The sequence below is a fragment of the Dipteris shenzhenensis genome, chromosome 25 (genome assembly GCF_047967505.1).
Source record: "Dipteris shenzhenensis isolate YYH24624 ecotype China chromosome 25, Dip_SZ_1.0, whole genome shotgun sequence".
Lineage (NCBI taxonomy): Eukaryota > Viridiplantae > Streptophyta > Polypodiopsida > Gleicheniales > Dipteridaceae > Dipteris > Dipteris shenzhenensis.
The window spans coordinates 31,168,115-31,195,703 of record NC_141620.1 but is presented as its reverse complement, the minus strand read 5'-3'; the positions used below and the strand labels follow the sequence as shown (position 1 = coordinate 31,195,703).

The 27,589-nt window shown below is 45.9% G+C and overlaps 1 protein-coding gene across 2 annotated transcripts in view; it reads left to right on the top strand.

Annotated features, from left to right (window-relative positions):
• LOC147885748 (CAAX amino terminal protease family protein) overlaps window positions 1–27,589 on the top strand; it is a 77,103-nt gene that overhangs the window by 16,813 nt on the left and 32,701 nt on the right. For both annotated transcript variants that reach the window (XR_015543448.1, XM_087396603.1), the window contains exons 3-5: window positions 25,957–26,169; window positions 26,203–26,280; window positions 26,465–26,525. Coding sequence is in view for 1 of the 2 variants with exons in the window: in XM_087396603.1 (XP_087252729.1) it covers window positions 25,957–26,169; window positions 26,203–26,280; window positions 26,465–26,525 (352 nt within the window). In the remaining variant the exon portion in view is untranslated. The remainder of the gene's footprint in view (window positions 1–25,956; window positions 26,170–26,202; window positions 26,281–26,464; window positions 26,526–27,589) is intronic.

The following is a 27,589-nucleotide window of genomic DNA, read 5'->3' as shown; positions in this document are numbered from 1 at the left end:
ATTCAATAGGGTAGCCATGAGAGGGTCTAACCCAGATATTGGGCAGTGTCTTTCTCTCTTACAAGGCAAAAAATAACTGAAAAACTTCCAAAATATGAGCACTTGATGTAGCAAAGACTAGTGACCAATATTCAATCAATGATGCTTCTTCTTACATGCTTCATAGAAGTGGCTAAAATGAATACTTTCCAATCAAAACCAGGTCTAGCAATTCAAAACAAAACTGAAGCCACACTTGTACTGAAGTTATTAAAAGATCCAAAAAACCAGAAATGCTAGAGTAGCATTTTATGTAGCATCATCTTCAAAAACTTGTCCAAAACTGTCAAAACCAAAAGGCTGAACTTGGAGGGCTTGTAGCTCACTCTTCAAAGCAAGGAAAAGAGGGCTTTCTGAAGCAAAAGAAAGCTCATATACCAGAGAGGGTCCAGCACAGAGGTTGGACGAAATGGTGCGCACTTTTGCCCGGGGGAGTTGCTACAAGCTGAACCTGAGTTTTGACGATTTCTCCCTCGTTACTGAACCAAATGAGGTGAAAAATGGCTCAAAATCTTCGTCTTGAGGTCGCCCATCTACTCCTAAGAGGGCTCAGGCAATGGCGGAGCAGGCAGGGAGTATTGAGCAATAGAAGAAATGGTGAAAAATGCGCTGTTTGGGGAATGGCAGCCACCACAGACGTTTTTTCTTCAATTGCTTACAGGTGGAAGTTCGCCCATACTAGAGGAGTTTCCAGCTTAGAGGGTTTGGGCAATGGTCATTTGTAGGTGGAGAACCAAGCTCTCAAAGATTTTGGGAAGAAAGAGGAAAATGGAGAAGAAGAAGATGAAGAAGAAGATGATGATGTGGCAGAAATGGGCTCAAGGGGGATCAAAGGGCTCTGATACCATGTTGGTAAACTGAAAGGAAAGGAAAGAGTGGACACAAACTCAGAACACTTGCATTATGGAATGAAGAAGAGTGAGGTCCTTAAGTAGGCACCTCATACATGCTCACTGACATCACTGATGACTTCAGAGCTCCACAATCGTCTCCTCAATCTGCTCCTAGATTCTCTCAATCATCCTATGTGGCTCTTCCACCACCTAACTGTGCTTGTGGGCACCTAACTGTGCCTCTAGCACTCACACATAGAAACCAAGGTGTGCCTGAGGCATACACCTTGAGATATCCCATCACTCTTTAGCAAAGACCAAGGACGGAAAGGTGGTTGCTAGAGGAGTACAGGACCATAGGTTGTATCGACTCAATGCCCTACTTGTTCATGGAGATCAGGGCCGGTCCAAACTTTGGCATGGACGGTTCGGGCATGTGAATTATGGCACTTTGACCGACATGCAGAAGGCCAAAATGGTGGATGGACTTCCCCCAATCACAGGCAAAGATGGTGTTTGTCGAGCTTGCTTGGAGGGCAAGCAACATCGAGACAAGTTCCCTCAGGAGGCTTCATCCAAAGCTAAGGCCCCTCTAGAGTTAGTCCATTCCAACTTATGTGGACCGATCTCGACAAACTCCTTTGCAGGTTAAAGGTATTCTCTTTTATTTGTCGACGACTTCAGCAGGAGGACTTGGGTTTACTATATTGCCAATAAATTTCAGTCCTTTGAAAAGGAATGGAAGACAAAGGTAGAGAAAGAAACAGGAGGCAGGTCAATGCTTTCCATACCGATCGGGGAGGCGAGTTTACATCAACTGAATTCAACAGCTTTTGCAAAACACGTGAAATCAAGCGACAATTGACTACAGCCAGGACTTCTCAGCAAAATGGTGTAACTGAGAGGAAACACATGACCTTAGTTGAGATGGGATTGTCTATGTTGCAAGGCAAGAATCTTGCCAAAGCCTGTTGGTGTGAAGCCCTTGCAACCACAATTCATATTCTCAACCGGATAAAGACAAAGGTTGTGGAACACATGACTCCATACGAGGCGTACTATGTTAAGAAACCAACATCTCTCACTTACGGATTTTTGGTTCTAACGCCTATGTTCATGTGCACAAGGATGAACGGAAGAAGCTTGATCCCAAAAGCGAGATTTGCATCTTTGTTGGCTACAGTGAAGAGTCTAAGGCATACAGACTCCTTGACCCTAAGAAGAAGCAGATCATTGTCAACCGAGATGTGGTGTTTGAGGAGACACTGCCAGAGACTGTTGATGATAATCAGGAATTCAGAGTCTCCCCCACCCAAAGTTGTCATTGAGGAGGTTCCCCAGGAGGCCCCAGAAGCCAAAGACAACGAGGAGGAGCAACCAGCTCCAGTAGCCTCTTTAGAGGATCCTTAGCGAGCGAGGAAACTCCCAAAGTGGTATCTCAAGACTTTATATGAGTCGTGAGTGACAGATATACTTGAGAGCAGTTCTGGCCTCTGGAGGTCCTAGCAGCATGCTTCGGCTTCATCTGCTCACTATGCGTTGGTGACTCAAGTCATAGAATCCAGGACCTTTGAGGAGGCCAAGGACATCCCAGAGTGGGAGGCGGCCATGCAGACATAGATGGACACCATCCAGAGGATCGACCTTGCAAGAGGAAGGTCATCGGAACCAAGTGGGTCTATAAGCAGAAGCTCAAGTCCGACAGGAGCTTGGACAAATACAAAGCTAGATTGGTGGTGAAGGGATATGCTCAGTGAGAGGGTCTTGACTTTGATGAGACCTTTGCCCCAACTGCTTGGATGACATCAATCCGGACAGTCATAGCTTTGGCTGCACATCACAGTTGGTCCCATCTTTTAAATGGATGTCAAATTTGCGTTCCTTCATGGGACCCTGGAGGAGGAGGTTTATGTTGAGCAACCCCCAGGGTTTCATGTTCCAGGGTCCACATCACAAGTCTGCAGATTGAGGAAGGCACTATACGGGTTGAAACAGGCCCCAGAGCATGGTACCAGCGGATAGATGAGTTCTTTGATAGGATTGGGCTTGAGAGGAGTCCTTCTGATCCCAACCTCTACTTCTTCATTGAGGGAGGGATGATGCAGGTTACCATTTTGTATGTGGATGATCTCGCGCTCACAGGGAATCACAAGGACAGAATAGTCCAAGTCAAGAAGCTGCTTATGATGGAGTTTGAGATGTCAGACTTGGGGCTGTTCCACAGCTTCCTTGGTATTGAGGTACGGCAGAGCAGTGACAATATTTTCATTTGTCAGGAGAAATATTGTCATGAGCTGCTTAGGAGGTTCTAGATGGAGAACTGCAAGCTTGCAGTCACACCGATGGAGGTTGGGCTGAAATTCAGCATCCATGATTCATCAATATTGGTGGATGTTGGACGTTACCGGCAGTTGGTAGGGAGTCTTCTGTACCTTACCAACTCTCGACCTGACATCTCTTTCTCTGTTGGAGTCTTATGCAAGTTCTTTGCCAACCCCAGGGAGGCACACTGGAGAGCAGGATTAAGAGTACTATGGTACCTACAGGGTACTAGTACCTATGGCATTACCTACACCTCAAGCTTGGACCTTGGGGGCTTCGGTGATTCCCACTGGGCCGGGGACTTCGACACTTGGAGATCCACTATAGGGTGTTGTTTTGTGCTTTCTTCAGGAGCTATCTCATGGCTCAGCAAGAAGCAACCTTCCGTTGCCCTCTCATTGACGGAGGTGAAGTACAAGGCTGCATGCACCGCAGCATGCGAATCTTTATGGCTCAGTTGGATCTTGGAGGATTTGGACTAGACGCAGACGTAGGCAACTGTGATCCTGTGTGACAACCAGAGTTGCATGGCAATTGCGAAGAATACGGTGTTTCATGCTAGAACCAAGCACATTGAGGTTCACTACCATTTTGTTCGAGAGCTCATCATCGATGGCATTGTTGAGCCGATGTATGTCCCCACCGTTGACAACCTTGGTGCTGTTTTCACGAAGGGTCTCCCTCAAGAGCAACTGGAGCATTTGATCACATGCATGGGTATCGGCCCACCATTGGGTCATTAAGAGGGGGTGTTAGAATTCGTGGTTAATGCCCCACATGTTTTGCCCCCCCATTTATGAGGAGAAGGGCAAGGGACTTAGGAGGTTAGAAGGGGGAGTGATTGAGAGGGGGTCGCCAACCGGTCAATGTCAATGGTCGGTGGCCAAGGTCAAAGTCAATGGTCGATGGTCAAGGTCAATGGCCGGTGGTTCGAGGTCAATGGCCGGTGGCCAATGTCAATGGTCGATGGCCAAGGTCAATGGTTAGTGGCCAATGTCAATGGTCGGTGGTCAAGGTCAATGGTCGGTGGCCAAGGTTAATGGTCGGTGGTCAATCCACCACCCCTTTGTGGCCTCCCCCCTCTATTATATAAAGCCCCCTTCCCCCTCACTATCATATAGCACTCAAGCCTTCAGCCTCTCAGCACTGAAGCTGATCCAGCAGCGCGCACTTAGTAGGGAGAAGGCGACTTGTCTAGCTCACCCTTGGTGGAAGAAGATTGCAGCAACTGCTGCTCTTTGTAGCTGCTCCTCTTGCAGCCTTTTGTCCTTCATTCTAGAAGGAAGAACTTGTTCAATTTTGCCATCTCGTTTGTTACTTTGTTGTTGAACTTTTGTTGAGTTGTTTCCCAGCAAGTATTCATCTCTTTTGCTTCCGTTGTACCGTGATTTCTAACACGAGCAGTACAAGGGAGCAAAATGGAGAGGAACTGGGCTGAATCAGCCCCTTGGACAACAAGTCTTGCACCTAGGCTATAATTTCTTCTCGTTGAGTTGCACTAACTCTATATGGGGGCCTATTAGGTGGCTCACTACCACGAATGAGTTCTATACCATGATCTTGAGGTCTCTCAGGGGGTAACTCCCCTGGCAAAGTGTCACGGGGGCGTGAAATTCTAGGTACTTTAATGTACTACAAGACCGTGACAACTTTGGTTTTAAAAGTCCAAGCGTGGGCTTAATAATGTGTAATTAAACGCGGCATGGTGCCTAGCACATAAGCGTAATTAATCCCTAGGCCCAAAGGCATTCCAAGGAATTAAAAGAGTGGTTGTTGGGAAATGATGACGTGGCATTTTTAATGGGCCCCCTAGAGGGCCATGTACCTTCAGTGGCCCCCCTAGAGTTCCAGGTGGCTCTAGTGCCTTCTACATGCTCCTTTGCCATTCCTGGACCTTCCTGGGCCTTCTAAACTTCACATGTGTGGTTTTCTCTCTCATCTTCTCCCTTTGTTGAGATTTTGGACTGGTTTTTCAGCCTCCTTCAGCTGAATTCCGTTTTTCTTCATAACTCCTCACCCGTTTGGATTCCTCGACTTCCGTTTGGCCCGATGGCTTCCCCTCTGCCTCCCCTTCGTAGTGATATGCTTTTCCCTCCGTGCGTTTGGTAGAACGGGCAGAGCTGAGCACTTCTTTTGCTGGACGAATTTGCAAAAGTGGCTTTTTCTGGACCTTTTTGCTTCTACCGCCTCCTGGGCCTCTCCTCTTGCAAAGCTACAGCTTTCTGTTGAATTTCGAGTGGTCCGACGTGCTGGTTGACTGGTTTTTCTCAGTTTTGGAGGACTTTCCGGCGATGAAACTTCTCCAAAACCTTCTCAATGCATTCCTCTCTGAAGCACGCTTCTTTTGAGCCCAAGAACTCCCACTTCTTCGCGACAGAAGTGTTTCTTTTCGCATTTTTCAGTGGAATTCTTGCTGGTCGGCTCTTGTAAATGCTCTTTCTTCATGCCTTTGCACTCCTCTTTGGCTGAGAATGCAATTGGGCATTGGCTACTATGTCCTCTTGGCGATTGAGGACTTGGTTCGAGTCTTCAGGGCTTGGTGAGTTGTGATTTTGCTACTGCAATTTCTTTTTGCCATAAGCTATTGGTTGGCCTCGTGTGCCGCCTCTTTCTTGGCTCACAGGTGCCCAGGCAGTGCTACATGAGTCATTCTTTGGTTGGGTACTTTGCTGATTTTATTTCGGAGCTTTGAAAAGCTTTGTGAATGCCATCTGGAAACCACTCAAGGAGAGTGCAGCTGGGGTGTAGTGTGATTGCATCTGGACAGCCAATGGAATTGCACTCGGAAAAGAGAATGCCTTTGGGTTGAGCCTACGGGTTAAGTGCACTTATGTGATGGTGTTATATGCTTGAAAGCCTTGCGAAGGCTTAGTGAATTGGGGCTGCGTGCTCAGTTGCAGGGAAGGTCTCCCAGATGCAACTTGTAATCATTTCACTGTGAAATATAAAGAAATACCGAAAGGGGCGCCACGGTGTTTGGGGCCAATCGGGTGCACTTGTCCATGTCTGTTGAGCAGGGGCATTCTAGCCTCCATCCCTTTTTCAGTGGTTTTGTTTGTGAACAAATGGGTAAATGCCAAATGGTGATCATGCAATGGTTAATGGTTGTGATATATGCTTTGTGAGCTGTAAATAAGTGCTGAAGTGATTAAAGGTTTAGTTCCACTGCCCTCTGAGTGATTAGAGGCCGGTTTCATTGGTTCCATTGCCGGGATACCACACACTCTTTCTCAAGAGGTGGGCCTCGGTAGTTTGGTGGAAGGATATCTTTGCTGCACTTTTTGACAGCTGAATATTACAACCATAAACATGGTGAGTACCCATGAGCAAGAGAGCTCCACAACTCCTCAAAGGAGAAGGCAGGAAAGCCTTAATGATCCAGCTAGTATACAGCTGCAGGAAGCACAACAAATGCCTTTTGAGCAGGCCACACATGAATCTACAACTGAGCTCAACGGTGATACTAGTTCTAGCAGTGAGTCAGATGATGCTACTATGTTGAATGCACAGCTTGCAAGTGCAGTGACTGCTTTGACTCAGCTGACTCAAAATTTGGCTCAGATTGTGCAAACAAATGCCAAGAAGAAGAAGAAATCAAGAAAGCACAAGCACGGAAAGAGTGAGTACACACATGCATCAGCTTCTCATGGCGGACCGCACACTCATGCATCAGTTTCCCATGAGGGACAACCATCAAAAATGACTCAGAAAGTGACTTCCAAGAGAGAGGAATCGCCCAAAAGAGCACTTGAGAAAGAGGTACAAAAAGTACATCCAGTGCAACAGTATGAGCAGCCAGCACAAGGCCTTGGTTTGGGTATTTCTACTCCTCAAAATAATAATGTGCAGTCCATAAATGTGGCTCAACCACCTCAGCCATATTTGAGGCAGCAACCTGAATATTTTGGTACAGATTCTATCTTTGATGCTATGTTGATTTCACCGCCAATTGGGCATAGAAAACAAGCCATGTATGACAATGTGGGAATGCAGCCAGGCATGCAAGCCACAGCATATGCTCCCATGCCTAATGTTCAGCCAAGCATGGCTCTCCCTAGTGAAGGGAATGCTGCAAATATACAGCCATCTTTGGGACAGCCAATATCAAATGTATATAAAGAATTTAAGGATGGTGGTTCTCATGTCAAGTTTGATACATATAATGGAGTACAGGACAGGTACAAAGCCCTCACATTCCTTCAACAGTTTGATGCTGCATTTCTTGGGGGTTTGTTTACAGAAGCATCCAAGATGAGGAAGGTTGCCACATTTTTGAAAGGCAATGCACTTAAGTGGTACACTAACCTTATGCTTCATGGAGATGCACCTGCTACTTGGCTGGAATTTAAGCAAGTGTTCTCTTCTACTTGGCTTACTCCAACTTTTGAAGTTGAAGTACTTTCACACTGGCATGACTTGTCATACAAACTTTGCAAGAATCTTGATGATTACACCCAGAGGTTTTGGGATGTTTTGCTGCCATTGAGCTCTTACAGGCATGTTTCTTTGAAAGAGCAAATAGAGAGGTACTGTTGTGGATTGCCTAGTGAGCTACGTGATTATTGCATCAAAACCAAGGTGGGTTCTATGACTCAATTAATTGAGAATGCAAGGACAGCATATGCATGGATGCAGGAGAAGAATTTGGGCTTTATGGACAGCAAGAAAGAAGACAACAAACGGGCTGCCAAACACCAGGATAAGGACATCAAATCTGAAAATAAAAATTATGGCAAACGACCGTTTCAAAAGGGAGGAAAAGCCCAATTCAAAGCTGGTCAAAGGCGTGGACAGCCTAATAAACAGCCCCGTACCAAGTTATCTGATGAAGAGAAAAAGTCACTCATGGAGCAAAACAAATGTTTTATATGCAAAGAAGAGGGACACCGCTCTTATGATTGCCCATTCAAGAAAAGAGACAGGTCAGATGATGATAAGAATGGTGATAAACAGGCTGATCGGAAGGGCAAAAAGCCTAAACCTTCTGCAGGACTTCTTCCAGATGTGATTGGGAGTTTGCCACATGCACATGATGAAGAGGAAATGAAAAAGACTGAGATGTGCAGAGCATGGGGAAAAATCAGAAATCAGAATTGTTTGTTTTTCTTTGATTCTGGGGCAAAGGCAAATTTCATAACTCCTGATATGGCAGGAAGGCTTGGCATCGAGCCTGAGGAAATGGGGCCATCCGACATGTGTGATATGGCCAACCCTGAACTCAACACACCTGTCACTCCTATCATTGGCAAGTTGAGGATGCATATCCAGGGATATCAGGATGCAGAGGACTTCTACATTATGCCTTTGCCAGAGTGTGATGCTTTGCTTGGGATGCCTTGGATGTACAGGGTGGGGGCTGATGTGCAGATGAGAAACAAGAAGATTTCTTTAACTCATAGAGGCAAAAATCATGTACTTGATGTAAAGTTGAAAGGGGAGTCCATCCCTATAGTTTCAGCTTCTTGTATTTCCAATGTAATAAAGCGTCATATTTCAGCGTACTTGATTTTTGTCAAAGAGGACAGCCAACCACTTCAAGAAGGCTCTACTCTTTCTGCTTTAGATAGAGAAAGGGCTGCTTTTATTTCAGATTTTCAAGATTGTTTCTCAGATGCACTTCCTCAAGAATTACCTCCCAAGAGGCCCGAGGATCATCAAATTGATATAATTCCAGGAAGCTCACCGCCTAATATACCTCCCTATCGTGTCAGTAAGGCACAACAGGAAGAGATAATGTCACAAGTGAAGGAACTCTTGGAAAAGGAATTAATACAGCCAAGTAATTCTCCTTACTGTTCCCCTGTGTTGCTTGTGCAAAAGAAGGATGGCAGTTGGAGAATGTGTATTGATTATAGGGCTTTGAATAAAGTCACAATTAAGAACCGTTTTCCAATTCCACGCATTGATGATATATTGGATCGGTTGGAAGGTTCTTCAATGTTCAGTCGTATTGACCTTAAAAGTGGATACCATCAGATAAGGATACGGCCTGAAGATGTCTACAAGACTGCCTTCCGCACTTCATTTGGCTTATATGAGTTCCTTGTGATGCCTTTTGGTTTGACTAATGCACCTGCCACTTTCAATAGAATGATGGACAGAATTTTTAGAGCACACAGAAAGTTTGTGGGCACTTTCTTTGATGACATCATTGTGTTCTCTAAAAATGAGCAGGAGCACAGGAAACACCTCACTATTGTGTTTCAAGAGTTGAAAAGACACAAGCTATTAATAAACACCAAGAAAAGTGAATTCTTTATGCATGAGATTCATTTTCTCGGTCATATAGTGTCAAAGGATGGAGTCAAGATGGATCCTGCAAAAGTTGAGGCCATAAGGAGTTGGCCAATTTTGAAAAATCTGCATGAAGTCAGAAGCTTTCTTGGGTTGTGTTCATACTATCGGAGGTTTATAAAGTACTTTGCAGAAATTGCTTCTCCCTTGCATGCTTTACAAAAGAAAGCTGTACCGTTTCGGTGGGGACCAAAGGAAAATGCAGCTTTTGAAGAGCTGAAGCAAAAATTGTGTTCTGAACCCGTTATTATCTTGCCAGATCTTGCAAAACCCTTTGCTGTAACTTGTGATGCATGTGGAAACAGCATAGGAGGCACTTTGATGCAGGATGGCAGAGTGGTTGCATATGAGAGTAGAGTTCTCAAAGATGCTGAATTGTACTTGCAGATATATGAGAAGGAAATGTTAGCAGTGATACATGCTTTGACCACATGGAAACATTACCTTCTTGGAGCTGATTTTTATGTGCAGACAGATCATCAATCACTTAGATATTTTCTCACGCAGAGAAAATTATCTGAAAAGCACATGAGATGGGCTAACTTCCTCTCAATGTTTCATTTTCAAATTGTACATGTGCCGGGTAACAAAAATGTCGTGGCTGATGCACTTTCCAGGAAACCACAGCCTGAAGCAGTCTCCAAGAAACCCAGTGTTTCAGCAGTGAGCATTGCTTACAACAATGTGTTAGATGTGATGAAAGATCAGTATGTTAATGATGCTGATTTTTCAACTATTTATGATCAGCTTTCTGATGGTCAAAGGCATGATCACTATATGTTGAAAGAGGGTTTCATTTTGATGCATGGACGACTCTGTGTCACTGATCAGATGCGACAGAAAGTCATAATGGAAAGTCATGCTCCTCCATATGCAGGACATAGGGGAATTACAGCAACAATTACAGCAGTGGAGCAATACTTTTATTGGCCATCTTTGAGGAAAGATGTGGAAGAATATGTGAGAACATGCATGGTTTGTCAGAAAGTAAAGTTTGACAGGCAGAAGGCACCTGGGTTGTTACACCCTTTGCCAATTCCTGATAGACCATGGCAAAGCATAGCTATGGATTTTGTGTTTGATCTTCCACGTACTCCTACTGGACATGATGGATTGTGGACAATAATTTGCAGGTTTAGCAAACAAGCCCACTTTGTGCCAGTAAGAAAGAAAATTACAGCAGATCAAATGGCCAGATTGTTTTTGCAGCATGTCTTCAAGTATCATGGGATGCCTGAATCCATAATCAGTGATAGAGATCCGAGGATGACCAGCCTCTTTTGGAGAGGACTGTTTGAAAATATGGGCACTACGCTGAATTTTTCGTCATCTTTTCACCCTCAGTCTGATGGACAATCGGAGCAGGAAAACTCTACCATCTTGGATATGTTTAAATGCTATGTCTCAGACCACAAAAGCAAATGGGAGCATTATTTGCCTTTGCTGGAATATGCTTACAATAATACGGTGCACACATCCACAGGTAAAGCACCTTTTGAAATAGTGGAAGGTGCCAGGAAGATACCTCCCATTTTGCATACAAAAGAGAAAATCTTCGAAGCTGATCGTTTTGTGGAAAGCCTTGAAGAGGCTTACAAGAAGATCAAATATGCCTTGCAAAGAAGTCAAGACAAGCAGAAAAGAGCAGCAGATAAGCACCGCAGGGAATTGGTATTCACAGAAGGTGATTGGGTTTTGCTGCGTTTTCAGAAGGCAAGGCTGAAAAATAAGAAAGGCAAGGAAAGGTTGTACACAAAGCTGAACATGCGTTACTATGGTCCTTTCCAGGTTTCTGAAAAGATAAACGAGGTAGCTTACAGGCTGAAGTTGCCTCCGCATTGGAAGATACATAATGCCTTTCATGTGAGCTTATTAAAGCAATATCATGGAGATATTCCCGAGGATGTACCTGATGAGGTGCAGCCTGAAGTGGAAGAACAGGATGAACTTATGGTCCCAGAGCAGATTCTGGCACACAGAGATAGAAAGCTCAAGGGTAAAGTTATCCGTCGCTACTTGGTAAAATTTCAAAATTACCCATCACTTGATGCGAAATGGATGGAGGAAGGTGAACTGGCAGATTCACCTGGGATATTGCAGCTTTACCTTGATGCTTTCCAATTAGAGCCGACTGCGGTCCGGGCTCCTACAGGTAGTTCAGCAGAGCGAGCGTCTGGAGCATTACCTGATGTTCGAGAGGGGGGTAGCACCTCCACTCCCTCAGTACAGACGGGCTCACCGTGATTTCATGAGGTCGCTTGATGACACTGTATGTTTCATCTGAGATACTGAGCTGACAGTATTTCTGCTGTGAGACTTCATGATATTGATGCATCTTCACTATTGATCGCCGAGGATCACATAGATTTTGAGCAGTATATATGGATGGATGCATGCCTCTCCTAGCCATATTTTCACTGTCTCTGTATACTATAGCTGCGGCTTTCTTGTATACTCTTTTATGCTATATTTCATGCTCGCTCCTGTGTTTTGGGGCAGCAAACTGTGGTTTGCTGTTTCAAGAGAGGGGTATGTCACGGGGGCGTGAAATTCTAGGTACTTTAATGTACTACAAGACCGTGACAACTTTGGTTTTAAAAGTCCAAGCGTGGGCTTAATAATGTGTAATTAAACGCGGCATGGTGCCTAGCACATAAGCGTAATTAATCCCTAGGCCCAAAGGCATTCCAAGGAATTAAAAGAGTGGTTGTTGGGAAATGATGACGTGGCATTTTTAATGGGCCCCCTAGAGGGCCATGTACCTTCAGTGGCCCCCCTAGAGTTCCAGGTGGCTCTAGTGCCTTCTACATGCTCCTTTGCCATTCCTGGACCTTCCTGGGCCTTCTAAACTTCACATGTGTGGTTTTCTCTCTCATCTTCTCCCTTTGTTGAGATTTTGGACTGGTTTTTCAGCCTCCTTCAGCTGAATTCCGTTTTTCTTCATAACTCCTCACCCGTTTGGATTCCTCGACTTCCGTTTGGCCCGATGGCTTCCCCTCTGCCTCCCCTTCGTAGTGATATGCTTTTCCCTCCGTGCGTTTGGTAGAACGGGCAGAGCTGAGCACTTCTTTTGCTGGACGAATTTGCAAAAGTGGCTTTTTCTGGACCTTTTTGCTTCTACCGCCTCCTGGGCCTCTCCTCTTGCAAAGCTACAGCTTTCTGTTGAATTTCGAGTGGTCCGACGTGCTGGTTGACTGGTTTTTCTCAGTTTTGGAGGACTTTCCGGCGATGAAACTTCTCCAAAACCTTCTCAATGCATTCCTCTCTGAAGCACGCTTCTTTTGAGCCCAAGAACTCCCACTTCTTCGCGACAGAAGTGTTTCTTTTCGCATTTTTCAGTGGAATTCTTGCTGGTCGGCTCTTGTAAATGCTCTTTCTTCATGCCTTTGCACTCCTCTTTGGCTGAGAATGCAATTGGGCATTGGCTACTATGTCCTCTTGGCGATTGAGGACTTGGTTCGAGTCTTCAGGGCTTGGTGAGTTGTGATTTTGCTACTGCAATTTCTTTTTGCCATAAGCTATTGGTTGGCCTCGTGTGCCGCCTCTTTCTTGGCTCACAGGTGCCCAGGCAGTGCTACATGAGTCATTCTTTGGTTGGGTACTTTGCTGATTTTATTTCGGAGCTTTGAAAAGCTTTGTGAATGCCATCTGGAAACCACTCAAGGAGAGTGCAGCTGGGGTGTAGTGTGATTGCATCTGGACAGCCAATGGAATTGCACTCGGAAAAGAGAATGCCTTTGGGTTGAGCCTACGGGTTAAGTGCACTTATGTGATGGTGTTATATGCTTGAAAGCCTTGCGAAGGCTTAGTGAATTGGGGCTGCGTGCTCAGTTGCAGGGAAGGTCTCCCAGATGCAACTTGTAATCATTTCACTGTGAAATATAAAGAAATACCGAAAGGGGCGCCACGGTGTTTGGGGCCAATCGGGTGCACTTGTCCATGTCTGTTGAGCAGGGGCATTCTAGCCTCCATCCCTTTTTCAGTGGTTTTGTTTGTGAACAAATGGGTAAATGCCAAATGGTGATCATGCAATGGTTAATGGTTGTGATATATGCTTTGTGAGCTGTAAATAAGTGCTGAAGTGATTAAAGGTTTAGTTCCACTGCCCTCTGAGTGATTAGAGGCCGGTTTCACAAAGCGTCAGAAAAACAATCTTTATAGTTTACAAAGAAACTGAAATTTATCTTTATCTGCCTCATTTCAGCATGCATTTCAACATCTCTTTCTTTTATAAAAACCATGTACGCTGAAACTGCAGGCTTTCCAACTGAAATATTTGATACCATTGATGGAGATAGAGAAGAGTGAGAGAGCAAGAGAGTGCTGAATGTAAGTTTGCAATAGATGAAGTGAGTAATACAAGAAGAGGGAAAGGTTTTGTCTAAGTGACAAAACCTTATCCTTCACTAACCGTAGTTAGTGAACTAACTGTGGTTAGGGGGAAAAACCTCTAAAGAGGGAAAAGTGCCCCTAACCTACTTATTACATTACATTAGTCACTGCTAGAATATAATAATAATTCTAACAACCATGGGGATAGTCTCCCTCTATTCCTGGCAACCACATGCTGAGTTTTACCCCTATGTACAAATTCCAGCAGTCTCTCAAGAAGAGTTAGCTTCACTGCCTTGCGATGGAACCAAGTCATATCCACGTCATGGTGTTTTAGTGGGGAGATGAAGAAGTCTTTCTGATCAACATAGTTCTATACATGAAGACGGAGCTTCCCTATCAGGGGAGTAACTAGCATAGGGTTGCCACAAGACATCTGGTCAGCATCCAGAGCCCTGCCCAACTTTTCCGTCTTTATCCCCAGCCTCAAGGCTAAATCCTCTGAAATGAAGTTATCTATTGCCCCGGGATCAAACAAAATAAGCGCTTGCTGGTCTTTGATCTTGCCCCAAGAGAGTAGCAACTCTATTTCCTCAGGATTTGTCACCTGGCCCAAAATGTATGGAATTCCTCCTGCCATCAGCTTTTGCTGTCCTGGTGGCCTTCTTTGCTCCCTAGAACCCGAAGGTTTCTCGGGGCACTGGGCTGATGCCCTTCCTTCCCTCTTTTTGAAAAATGGCTATCTGCTCAGGGGAGAATTGGGGTTTGCCCTTGATGGCTTTTGGCGCTTGGTTTCCCCTCGGCTTCTAAGGCTGAAATTCCCTCTTCTGAGCCTTGGGAAACTCCTTTTTCTCTGACTAAGGTGTGGCTGTCTTTTTCTTGTTTGCTGTCCTGGCATAAAGAGAAGGCACTGTGGTGGGATCCTGCATATACATTAAGCTTGCCACAGTGGCTGCGTGCGTGATATCATGTATGCCCTTATGTTGCTGGGTACTAACCATAGCCTTTATCTTTGGTGTAAGACCAGACCTGTATTTCTTCTTTGAGACCTTTTTGAAGGGAGTGATTTGCAAAAATGCATCCCAAAATTTCTGGTTGTAGGTCTCTATTGTATCTGCTGCATCCATATGCAAGCTGTCCTAGGCAATAAGAACATGGTCTTTGAAATGTTTGGGCATAAACTGTTTGTAGAAGGCTTTCTTGAAGCCCTTCCACTTCCTTGAAGTAGTACCGGCTGTGGTCTGTGTGCTGCACTAGCTGTTTCTGTTAGGTGTAAACTAACCATGCGCAGCTTTGAAGATTCAGAAAATCTCTCCGTGCCAAAAACTGCATCAAACTGTCTAATGAACTGCATGGCTTTTTCTGTTTGGCGATACTGGCCATTAAAAGTTGCAAACCTAACAGACTTCCTGCCATCTTTGAACTCTTTGGTCTTTGCTTTTTTGCCTGACTTCTTCTTCTTTTGCTTTGGCTTTGATGATGTAGAAGAAGAAGACGATGATGAGGATGAAGAGGAACTTGAAGAACTATCGTGATGCTCAGCCTTTTTCTTGTTGGGAGGCATACTCCCTTCTTGACTACCTGCTTTCCTCTTTTTGCTGTCCTCTTTTCAAGGTTTCTTGCTCTTCCTAGAAACATCATCCACAGGAAGAACAGGAGCTGTGTCTTGGGATCTCTTTTTGGCTGTCACCTTCTGGGTTGCCGGAAAAGAAACTCTCTGCTGCTCTTCCTCTGCATGAGGATTTATGAGTGTGCGAAACAAAGGATCCCTTCTGGCTTCCATGAGCTGTGCCTCAGTCTGTGACTGCACACTCTGCTCTTGCATAGCTTGGTCATTCTTGGTACTCTCCTCATGGTGGGAAGTCATGGCATCTTGCTGTGAAGCCATTCTCTGCCAACTTATCCTGAGATTTGCCAACTCTTTCACAGAGTATATGCAACCAACGCACCCAGCCTGTCTTTTTTAGAATGGAAATACCTCAACAAGAGGCGTAATGTATTCACAACTTGTCCCAGTAACAAGCTGTCACCTCAAGGCATAAGCCAGAAGGTTGCCTGAGCATCAACTGTTGTGTTGCATCTTTGCTGGCTACTGCAAAAAAGACTCAGAATGCATATGTTTTTCCCTTTTTGTCTGCTCAAAAGCATGCATTTCCATTTAGCAAATATGTGGTTTTTTACTGATTTTCTGAGAGGTAAAAGTGACAGTTATGGCCCCCTTTTTTTGGTGGGGGGGGGTAACTGGATGGATAACTGTCTGGTTACACAAACCAGACCAGCTGGGTCTGGTCTGGTTGAATGAACAGACTAGTTGACCTATAACTGAGCCACTAACCAGAGTAACTGGACCAAACTGAGATCTGGTTAATTGGACCAGTCTGGTCTAGTTGGTCAGACAGTCTGGTTAGATGGAGGGTCTTAGCTAGTCTGTGACTAAGGCTCTAACCAGAGTCTCTAATCGTGGTCAAATTAGTTAACCACAAGTCTGCCAGCTCAGCTGCTTAGTTGGCCATGCCACATCCGCTGTCTGCGAGCATGGACTGCCATGTCATCATACACCTGTCAACCATGTCAGTGCCATGTGTCAACTGCCCACTGCTGCCACGTGTCAATCGCGTGTGCCATATCAGCGCTGAGCACACATATGCCATGTTAGGAAGTTCTACCTATCTGCCATGAGAGATCTGGGCTCGCCACCAGAAAATACACGCACAGCACTTAGAAAAACTATATGACGGACGGAACCGTCTGCTCATGACGAAACTTGCGGACGAAATCCCCTCATCTCTGTAGGCGTCTAGATTCTGCTATGCTTTCCGGTCTCACCTTAGTCTTCTCTTTATTGACTATCAACATTTTTGTGATACCCGTGGGATCAAGAGGGAGCTCATGTCCCCTCGTCTTCCTAACCGGGGTTAGGATTACTTAACCAGAGTTAAGTGTCTTTGACCGAAGTCAATACTTTGACCAAATAAGTATAACTTTTTGAACATAATTAAATAAATGAAGAACTCATTGATTATGATCAATAAATGGTCAACGAGAACTTTGACTTTGAAGTATTTATGGCTTGGTGACACGGTTGAGTTGCCTTGCAGGTTGCGCTTGACGGTGAGATCAACCTATGCCTGTATTAGGCTAGCTGTGTGCGCCTCAATAAACCGAGCTAGCTCCTCCCTATATTGCGTCTGAAGAAACAAATTATGATCTAACACTTGGGGAGGAAGCCAATGGTTGGCCAGGTAGTGGAGAGCCTAGGCAACATGTATAATGTTCTCCCTCAAAATTTGCCACTGCAATTTGGTGCCATTTCGATCCTGATGATCATCGTGCATCAAGATAGGATCAAGTGAGAATGGTTCAAGAGGGGGTAATAGTCATAGAGTGGCAGGAGGTACGGGGAGTGTGATGGTGTTGGTCGGAGCTCTCGCTTGCAAGAGCAACTCGTCAAGTGAGAGGGTGCCTTGCGCCTCTTCTAGCAATCACTACGTACTCTATGCTCCTCCATGTTCACAAACACGGTGTAGATTGCAACAAAATTTAGTGACAACGAAAGGGGTAGGAATGCAATCGGAGATGAGGAGAGCGAGAAGGTTGTAAGAGAGTGTAAGAACAAGTGACGAAGACGACGGAAAGCCAGAGTTAAGTGTAGACGACCATGAGCTAAAAATTGACGTCTCGTCCCTTGAATGACTACATGACTAAGTGAAACACCCCCTTCTTGGATATGATCAACTTGAATTAATACCCACATAATGTTCAAACTGCCACGTGTCTGCATGCATCGCATCCCTTCTACTGTCACCAAACAATGACAAGCATTCATGTTGGCACAAAATCAACCTAGGCATTTTCAACCGAGTGACCTGTAACCGAGTTCTATGTGACCGAGGAACCTACTGCTCGGTAAGGCTTCACTTTGCTCCCATTATACAACTCGGAGAACATATTTCTTGCAAATCCTTGAGCTATATTGTCCCATTAGGAAACCTATATGGCCCATTCCATTCGAGTTTGAAATTTGCTTCAAGGGGTCCCAGCTTAGCATTATAGAATAATACGAGTATACTCTTTTCCAAGTGCTTAGGCACAATATGCCTATCATGCCATGCTTTCCTTCTGCGCTGAATCACTAGCTGTGACCAGGCTCCTCAGAGGTGTAGTTCATCCAGGTGGCTTACTTGATGCAATCGCCCCTTGATTGCCTCGGATTCATCTAATTTATACTTGGTTGCCACACGGAGACTGGGAATAATAAATTCTAAGGAAACTACTGCTTCCAAACCAAAAGCCATACGGAAAGGTGTTAGATTCGTAGTGATCTTATAGGCAGTTCGGTAAGCCCAACGTGCCAATAGCTCTTATGAGACTGCATAGTCTTACTTAAAATTAACTTCAGGGTCTTATTAGTTGATTCAGCTTCACCATTACCACGAGCATAATAAGTGTTCGAAATTGTATGCATAATTTTAAATTCATCCATCAACAACTGCATAACATCATCAAGGAAATGTGAATCTTGATCACTGACAAGTTGTATTGGGCATTCATATGTGCAAATTATATCTTCAAAGACAAACTTGGCAATGCTCCGAGCCGAGTTATCATCATGGAGTGCCTTAGCTTCATCCCACTTAGTAGCGAAAGGTATCGGAAATAGGTCAAGTACAGTTTGTGCATTAAACTTTTGGTAATCCACTCATACTCAGAGTTTACCATTGTTTTGGGGGACCACCACATGGGAATTAACCAATCACTGCGGTCAATAGCATAAATGAATCTAGCGCGAAGAAGTTGATCTAATTCAGCTTTTACCTGCTTGGCATAATTTGGATTCATCCTATACCTTTGTTGTCGAATTGGTTTAGCATCTGGTATGAGTGGTATTTTATGTTGACACAGCTCGGGAGGGACTCCTCGAAGGTCAATATAGTTCTAGGCAAAAACATCTTTGTACTTGGTGAACAGTTCTTCGACAACCTTCCTTTGCTCGGAGGAGAGATTGGTACTTACCACCACCGTTACTGGATTGTCTTTTGTTCCAAGATTAAGTTCTTGGGTTGGTTCTGGCACTAGCTGCTCAGTATTGAGTCGTGTCATAGTCATTGGTACCTTAGCAAACTCCCTTTCTCCTTCAATGCCTTCGGTGAAGTTACTTGGGAATAGATCCTTTTGTTTAGCAATTTGCTCGGCCTTCAATTTCTGTTTGATGTCAGCAGCAACTTGAAAAATATCAATCTCACCAAGAGTAAGTATTTGTAGCTCCATCAATTATGACTCGACATATTGAGGAAATGGATCTGTAACTTGCAAATCCTTAGGTTGACATCTGGTCAAAATCTTTCGAGGATTCGTTGGAATGCAAACATCTTGGTTTTCAGTCTTGGTGATCATTTCTTTTGAACCCTAATCATGTAGCCCTTTTGCATTTTTAAGCCAAGGTCACCCCAACAAAATAGTAGATAAATGACAACATCTTGTAGCATACCTTTTGGGTCAACTGGCCGTTGATCTCTCATGCGTATTCCTCATCAGTGAAGGCCGCCTCCAGACGTTTGCTGAGACCCTAGGAAACAACTGAGGGGATCTGCTCCCACCAAGCTGCCTCTCTAGCCAAAAGAGTGGTGGGCGAGGCCTCCTCCGACTGAAAGAGTTGGCGGTAGAAGGTCGTAGTCATCTCGAGGATCTCCTAAGGGTCTGTGTGCATATGCCTCAGTGAGTCCCTGAGTTGCTGTAGCTGGATCCCTGTAGACTGTGGACCTGTGGTTTGGAAAAATTGCCCGGTCATCGTGTCACCCTGCTGGACCCATCTGGCTCGGGAAGAGTGGTATGAAAACTCAGTTCTACGGACCTCCAAATCCTGTAGCTCCAAATGTGCACACTCCAGATGGTCCCTAAGCCACTGGGACCCCGGATCTTGCTCCCTGAGTCTCTCGATAGAGGCTAGGTCGCGGAAAAGAGTTCTTTCCCGCTCCTAAAGAGCAGCTCTTTGTCTAAGGGCCTAGCACTGGAGCGTTCGATTGCTCCGCTGAATCCTCTTCGCCACCCATGCCGTCCATTCCTCGTCGGGTCTGTCTCCAAAGCTCTACTATGAACTGCCGGACGTCCACGTCTTATAAGAGATCATCTAGTGTACGGACTTCCTTTTTGGGGAGCCTACGAGGCGGGGCTGCTCCAAGTGAAGAACCGTTGGAGAGTGATCTGAGATCGTAGTACCCGCTAAAATGCCGGTGGGAGCGCCACGGAGTAGAGGCCCATCACCGATATCAAATCTTTCCAGGCGCTCCAATAGCCCATCATGCCGTTACTGGCCAAAAGAGAACTACAGGCTATTTGGAAGCCTGGTAAACTCAGGATCGCGCCATGGATCCCGCCGCCGCTGATCACAAAAATGAAGTGCTCCCAGGTACTCCTCTCCCCAGCTGGCATCTCTGTGAAAGAGGCTCGTCCCTGCTTATCCTCTATGAACTTTAGGGCAGTGCTGTTTGCAAGCATGTGCGTACACATTCAAGATACCGATCCGGGCCTCTCCTGCCTATAGGCTTACCCACATTGTGCGGCCTGAACTCGTCGTGTGCAAATACCTCTGGGACCATCGCGTGGGAATACCGAAATGCATACCCCTCTGCTTCTGCCAATTGCAGGGGACCAAACCTCTGAGCCCCTCCTAGGGGAACGGCGGTGTCGGCGTGTAATGTCTGTTGCTAAGAATATGTGCTTCTGAATCAAGAGAAAGTCAATAGGTCTACCTACCAGAGCCCGCTGCAATTCTTGACGGAGAATCAAGTACTGCGGCTGGCTACATGCATGGTCATGAAGTCATGCACATTCCAACTCACCACTGTCAAACTCATGGAGATGGGACGGTAGTGAACAAGGCTCGCCGGTGTGTGGGAGCCTACTTAAGGAAACCGGACTACAGCAACTTTGCCGGGGTTTGGAGGGAGAGTAATCAGTATCCTCTGCCGATGGACCAATGTCGCCACCACTGGCTCAATCCCTATCCTTTGTACCCAATACTGCATAAAAGAAACATCGACGCCAAAAGGGTCGGCACACTACTCAAGCATCTAGAACCGTCTTTGGTGGCAAGTGGATCACTGCTATTGCCAAGCCTGACCCTGGCTTTGCTGGGGAAAAGCCAAGCTCAAAATACACGTAACCACCGTGAGCGAGCCAAAGATCGATGCCCTGAGGTCCTATCCACTCGTCCAGCTGGTAAACCTAATGCTCCATCATTGTGTCGAAAAGCTATGGAGTCTACTTCTCCACCCGTGTGGAGGCAAAATGGTGGATCCAAACTAGTGGATGCAGAATCCTACTGTGCTAGTGCCCCCTTTTCGAGGCTGTAGGATCAGAGTGGTCAATTCTAGGGGCATGGGGTATGTATCCGGGATCTCCAAATAATTCCAAGGTCCCAACCGCCAGAACTCCCTTGACAGAGGTCTCCCAGCTTGCATGTGGAGGCCTGAGGACTCAGTATTAGAACCCCTCTCCCTGAAGTGTGAGAAGAAGCTGCTGAATCCTGCATGGCCAAAGCATTGACTTGCTGCTGAGGAGAGGTTGGCGTGGAAGCCTTTGCCTTGCCCTTACTCACAAATGAGGGGTCTACTGTCGAAACTGGCGAAGTGCGCGAGGAAGAACCTTGGGCAAGGTTGTTGCTGTCTGAGGGGCGGGAAGGGGGGGGGGGGTGAGGGTAATTACCGTGGGAGGATGGAGGAGAGGGTGGGGGAGGCGCTAAAGGGGGGGCTTGCGGGATGTGGAAGGTGGTTGTGTGGGATTTGCTGCTGTTGCAGTAGAAGGTCGCTGCGGCGGTGGTACCTACGGCCGTTGAGGCTTCTCCTCCAAAGCCTGAGGAGGGTGAGTCAGAGGGGCCGTGGGTGCTGGTGCTCTGGGAGTCTCTAGTGCCTGTTCCTGCTACTGTGGGGGATCCTGCGGTGGACAAGAAGTCTCTCCTCCAGAGGGGCTTGAAGAATGTCCCAATGTCGAGGGCTCTCTCTATAAATCTCGTGGTATGCCTACCTATGGGTCACCCACTTGATCTCATGGTGACTGCGTAGCTGCTTGTGCTTGCCTCTTATGGTTGGCGCGCTATCGTTGGTTCTTTCTAGCCCATTTATTTCGCTTCTTTTTCCCAACCTTGGTTCGCCTTCCCTTCGAAGGCTCAATCCGGGGGGTTTGCGGCCCTGCATGCTGTCGCTGAAACTACTGCTGTGTCTGCCCGGGTGGCCTTCGAGTCCCATCCCCTCTCATGTCACTATGCTGTCTCTGTGTCTCCTGTGTGGAGGGGTGCGACCTGTTCAGGCCTCTCGTACAGTCTCTAGCTAGGTGCCCCTTTTGCCTGCACCTCAAGCACCGACCTGATAAACCGGAGACCTCCAATCGCTTGCGAAGAGTACCTCCCTCCAAGGTCTCCAAGAGAATCACCTTTGGGAGGGTATCAGAGCTCTCTACCACTAGCTTGAGTCGAGGAACACCGTCATTTGTCACCACTTCCTCCTACGACTTTGAAGGGTACTCTAAAACTGTTCTAAAAGCTCGCCCAATGGAAGGAAGGATGGACCTATATTCCCTCGGGAGCCCCAGGAAGTGGGATGTCACTAGAAAGCGAGGAACATGGTGAGGCGAGTCCATGTCCTCCACCGTGAATCCATGATACCAAGGGATAAGCTACACCAAATGAGGGACCAGGAGAATGGGGCTTCTCTCCACGAGAGCCAAAGTAGTATTCAGGGAACCAAGCTGCAGTAGGAAAGCGCCACGTCCATAGATAGTGACCTCTGGATGTGGTCACCATCTAGTGCCAAGCTGACCTAGATCTAGTCCCTAATCTGTCTCCTCGAGGGAGTGAGGCCGACTATCCTACCTACGACTAGCCTGTCCTATAAGAGGTTCACTGCCTGCTGTACCTATTGCTTATCTGCTGGTGAAAGGATGACTTTGACAGCTAGGGGAGTCGAGGGTGCTGCCTTAGAGCCCCTCTGGCTTGACTGAAGGCTGCCACCAAAAGTCCCCGTCACGAGCAATGAGCAATAAACTGCACCTCCCATAAAAGGTGGGAAACTAGAAGGACCTGCGAGAGGAAAGACCGCCAAGAAACTCATCCCAGGCATGTAGGAAAACAACCCCGGAGTCTGTCCACAAGCAAGCTCTTAATCTTGGAGAGGAGAGTGGAATGCACGAAGTGAAGCTGCCAAGAAGAGTGATCCACCAAAAGACTTTGAAGCGCTCCACGAACTCGGGATAATCTTCATCTCTTGTTCTTCTTGAGGGGGCTGGCCAACCTTTCGAAATAGAGGCTCAAAGGCTTGAAGGTTGGTCACACAATGCCAGTCCGTAATACACGAGCTACCTGAATTTTCCCTTGATCGTTGAAGATACAGCAGGAGTCGACTTGTGTCAAGGGAGAGGCTGGCTGACCCATAGCGGGCTGAGGGCCGTCTACTTGCTTGAGGGCAGCTCCACGTAGAGCTGGAGGTCAAGGGCTGGCGCTTGCTCTACTCAAGGCCACGGGCTGAGGAAGTGACCGCGGACCGACGAAGAGCAAGGGGCAGCTGTACGGTGGCCACAGCCCGTACAGTTGTAGTGTTGGTCACCTCCCCACCTGTGAGCCCCCGAATGAGGAGTGCATCAGGGGGGTGGACCATAGGACAATAGGATTATTCATGGGGCTGCTATATGGGAAGCACATGGGCTGCCATGTGGGCAGCAGAGAGAGAGTGGAAGTACCTGGCAGAGGCGATCCACCATGGAGGACAGATCTGGCAGGGGCTGTCCATGCTTGGAGAGGACTAGACTGCACATGGAAACCAGCAATAGATGGCTGTGTGGACAAGCATGTGTAAGGACCAGTTTGGAGGTGACACGTGGCTGTACAGACCTGAAATCAGGGTTGAACAGAGGCGGAATCTGCAGGAAGCAATAGTGCAGCAAAAGTCAGTAGTTTGAAAAGCCTATGGGCATGGATAACAGGCTGTAAGAAGGGCAGACCGGCCTGAGCCAGTGGTAGCCGGCCACGTGGCTAGGCATGGCCAGCCAAAGTCTGGAAATACACCCCACGAAGGGGCTTTATAGGCTGCTGCAAAGGTTGGTGGGAGGGGGCCTGTTTGAGTCAGCAAGGAAGCCCCCTTCCAGTTGGTTTTTATCAAGGGGTTCAACCCCTATAAAAGGGGCCATTTGGGCCTCTTCTTGGCATCAATTGGAGCGGCCCTAAGACAACAAATATGAGTAGCAGAAGGAGCTTCCTTGGGCCTATATTTAGGAGGCGAAGGGGACCTGGAAGGAGCTGCAGACTAAGCTTGGGGTGCTGCTCACCAGGGCTGTCTACCCGAATAGCAAGGTGGAAGGGATCACTGGACATGAGTCTTCATAAGCTTAGATGAGCACGCAGGCTCAAAGATCCAGAGGTGCCAGGCAGATAGGAGTACATTTTGGTAAGATTGGAGGACCACGGTTTGGTGGGACTCCACATCTCTTTTGTATTGTGTCCACTTTGTGGATGGACGGAAATAAGTGTTGCTTCTATATTTGTCTTTGATGCACTGTCTATTTATTGGTTTGCACACACAGATCTATGGTTTGCACGCACACGTCTATGGTTGTGAAGTACACACAAGTTAAGAAGTTTTATTCCCTATGAAACACTTCCTCGTCTAATTCTTGGGCTCAACTATCAGTCTTCCGCTGCGGGATACCCTCTGGTGGGATTTTCATTTTCTAACAATACATGCAAAATTCATGGGTCATTTCTAGTAGGAATTAATCACAGCAGTGGGTCCTTTACTTACCCCTAGCACTGCGACTGATGATCAGTCTAAAAGGGTGAACAAATGGGTCGAGGAATACCTAAGGCATTTGTGCTATGAAACCCAGAGGTCGTGGGATAAGTGGCTTGCACTTACTGAATTCCGCCACAACAGCACTAAACATCTCTATTGGAATGAACCCATTTGAGGCAATGCGTGAGTTGCAAAGTGGGAAGGCCTTCCTCAATTGCAGACATGGTTGTGAAAAATCAGCAAGCATGAGATGACTTGGAGAGGATGGAGGCTCTTTTATAATTGGCTACAAAGAATATGCAAGATGCCCAAGCCAAGCAAAAGAAATATGCGGATGAGCATAGGAAGGGGATGATGTGCATTTACGTCTCCATAAAAATTAGAGATGAACCAAGCTACTGAGAAATGTCACCACAATTGACATAACTACAGTTGGACTATGGTCATGCTTTGCTGAAGGGTAATACCAACAAAGATCTTGCTCATCGGTATTATGGCCCTTACAGGATCATTTGCAAGATTAGGAAGGTAGCGTATCAATTGGAGCTACTGAGCACCTCCGATATCCACAATGTGTTTCATGTGTCTTTGCTGAAACCACATGGGGGGCCAGCAACATTCTTTTAGATTTGCGACCTATGGACAAGGAGGATCATATCCTCTATGTTCCCGAGCGCATTGTGGGTTTCGGAGATAGAGAACTCCGCAATAATGTATACTTTGAATACCTAATCAGATGGGAAGGACTACGTAAGGATGAACAATCATGGCAGCTTGAGAACATTGTCCAGGAGTAGCCCTATCTTTACCAGGCTCATCAGCATCACTTTGCTGTCTCAACACCCTTGTGTGACAGCCGGAACATGTAATTTTGAGGGCCAAATTCTCTGGGAAGGGATTGCTGTATTGAAAGGGCTGAAAATTACTGCAACCTTTACAAGACATCTAAAAGGAAGATGTATGAGGCAATGGTAAGGATGCAAGAACAAAAATACTATGCTAGCACAAGAGGTCAAGAAGGTAAAGGATACCATAAATGAAATGACTCAGAAAATACTCTCTATGGATAGCAAGATAGAAAAGGGGTATGCCAAAGGAATCAACATGGAGCAAGAATGGACAGCAGTTAAATGTGATGGAAGGTGGGGCTTGCTAGCTAGATCCTGTTTTCATAAACTTTGTACATGAAATTTATTATTAAATTGGATGGAGGGTGGGGTTAAGATCCTGTTATCATAACTTTGAAAATACTTTGACCTTTAATTGAGGTTGTCTTGTGCTAAGAGAAGCTTCATAGAGGGAGGGATCAGTGTGAAGGGAGAGACCTTTTCAGTTTTTTGCTTAAATTTACCATGCAGGTTGTGAAGGCAAGAACGAAGCCTGCTTCTGGCAAGAAACAACATAAGAATGTGATAGACAAATCCATATTAAAGGCAACAGATGAAGACAATCTGAGTAATTATTCCGAGCTAAGTAAAAGCTTTTTCATTGATGGAGAATCATTGAGAAGGGATGAAGAAAGCAAATGCATGGAAGATATCAGTTTGAACTTAAAAGAATCATCACGGGATATTAGTTTGAACGTAAAAGAATCATCACGGGATCCAAAACGTGAAGCGGTACTAAGAGCATGTGTTACTACATGTGCTGGCATTTCTGCAGCTGGACTCCTTATCCAGCAGGTATACTGTTTCCCAACCTTAAGAGACCTATCATAGATGCTTTTTGCAAACAAAATATGGCAAATAAATGAACTGTTGGAAAATTTTCAAGTTAACATTTTGCCTTCATCCCTTCAGTATACTGGTCATTCAAAGTTGTGTGTAAGGATACTTGTCCCATCGATGCTTGTTTACTACCTTGTAGGCATCTCATTGGGCAGCTGAAGCAGGCTGGTCAGTTGCCGACAGCACATTATTACTTGCATGTAATATACTCACCTTAGTAGTTTAGAAAGGGATGTGCTTGATGGCAGACACTCTGCATTCATTAGTCGTTGGGTGCCCAGATGCTGTTGTAAGAATTCCGTCCAGTTCTCCTTATGTGAGTTTTTATGGTGGTTTTTTTGAATGCTTCAATCAGTGCTGCTTTTTGGTGCTTCTTCCCTCTAATTCGTTGGAGCTTTTGATTACTTGCTTGAAAGTGAAATGTTTGGAGAGATGACTATGTTGGAGAAGAAGGAGATGGTACAACTAACTGTACACTATTACGAAGAAAACAGAAATATATACATGTTCACCCCTTAGGGTTTCGGTTAGGGTTTGTCCCATGAACCCTATATCTTATAATTAGAGGATAGGTGCAGTTTACACTATCCTCACCACTCCTAATTTGCATTGTATAAGTAGAGGGTGCTTTACAAAAGATGTTTTTGGAGTTTTTGAAAATAAAAATTGGTGCATAGAGTGCAGCGGGAAAAAGTATTACAATAAATAAAGTTGGACCTTCACTTCCCCCTCTGAAATTGTGATTGGTTTTGAAATTTGCTGATGTGGAGAGAAGTGGGTTAGCAACCTTGTGGATGTTTGATGAAAAGTGATGAACTTGTGAATTATGCAGATTGAAATGCATAATGTCTTAATTTCCCTGTTGATTTTTTGCCACTTGGTTTCATTCCTTGCCCGGTTGAGGGGTTTGTTTCCGCCACTAGGTCGGGTAAGGTGTTCCATTCTACATCCTCCCGTTGATGAGGATTGTGAGCTGGAACATACAGGGCCTAGATGGCGTCCCACATCGCCGGCGCAGACAGTTGATATAGGATCAGCTTCATCTAGGTGTTACTGGGGGTTCCATTGATGTCTTATTTATTCAGGAGCACAAACTAGATTCTAGGGATTGTGTCAAGTCAGGCAAGTTGCTTTCTGGCCATACGTTTTGGTCGCCTGCCTTGGGCACTAGGGGAGGCACTTCTATTTCAGTTTCAGAGTCAGTTCTCTCCTTAGTTGTTGGACACGGAGTCATTATCCCCTCTAGGGCTCAGTGGATTATTCT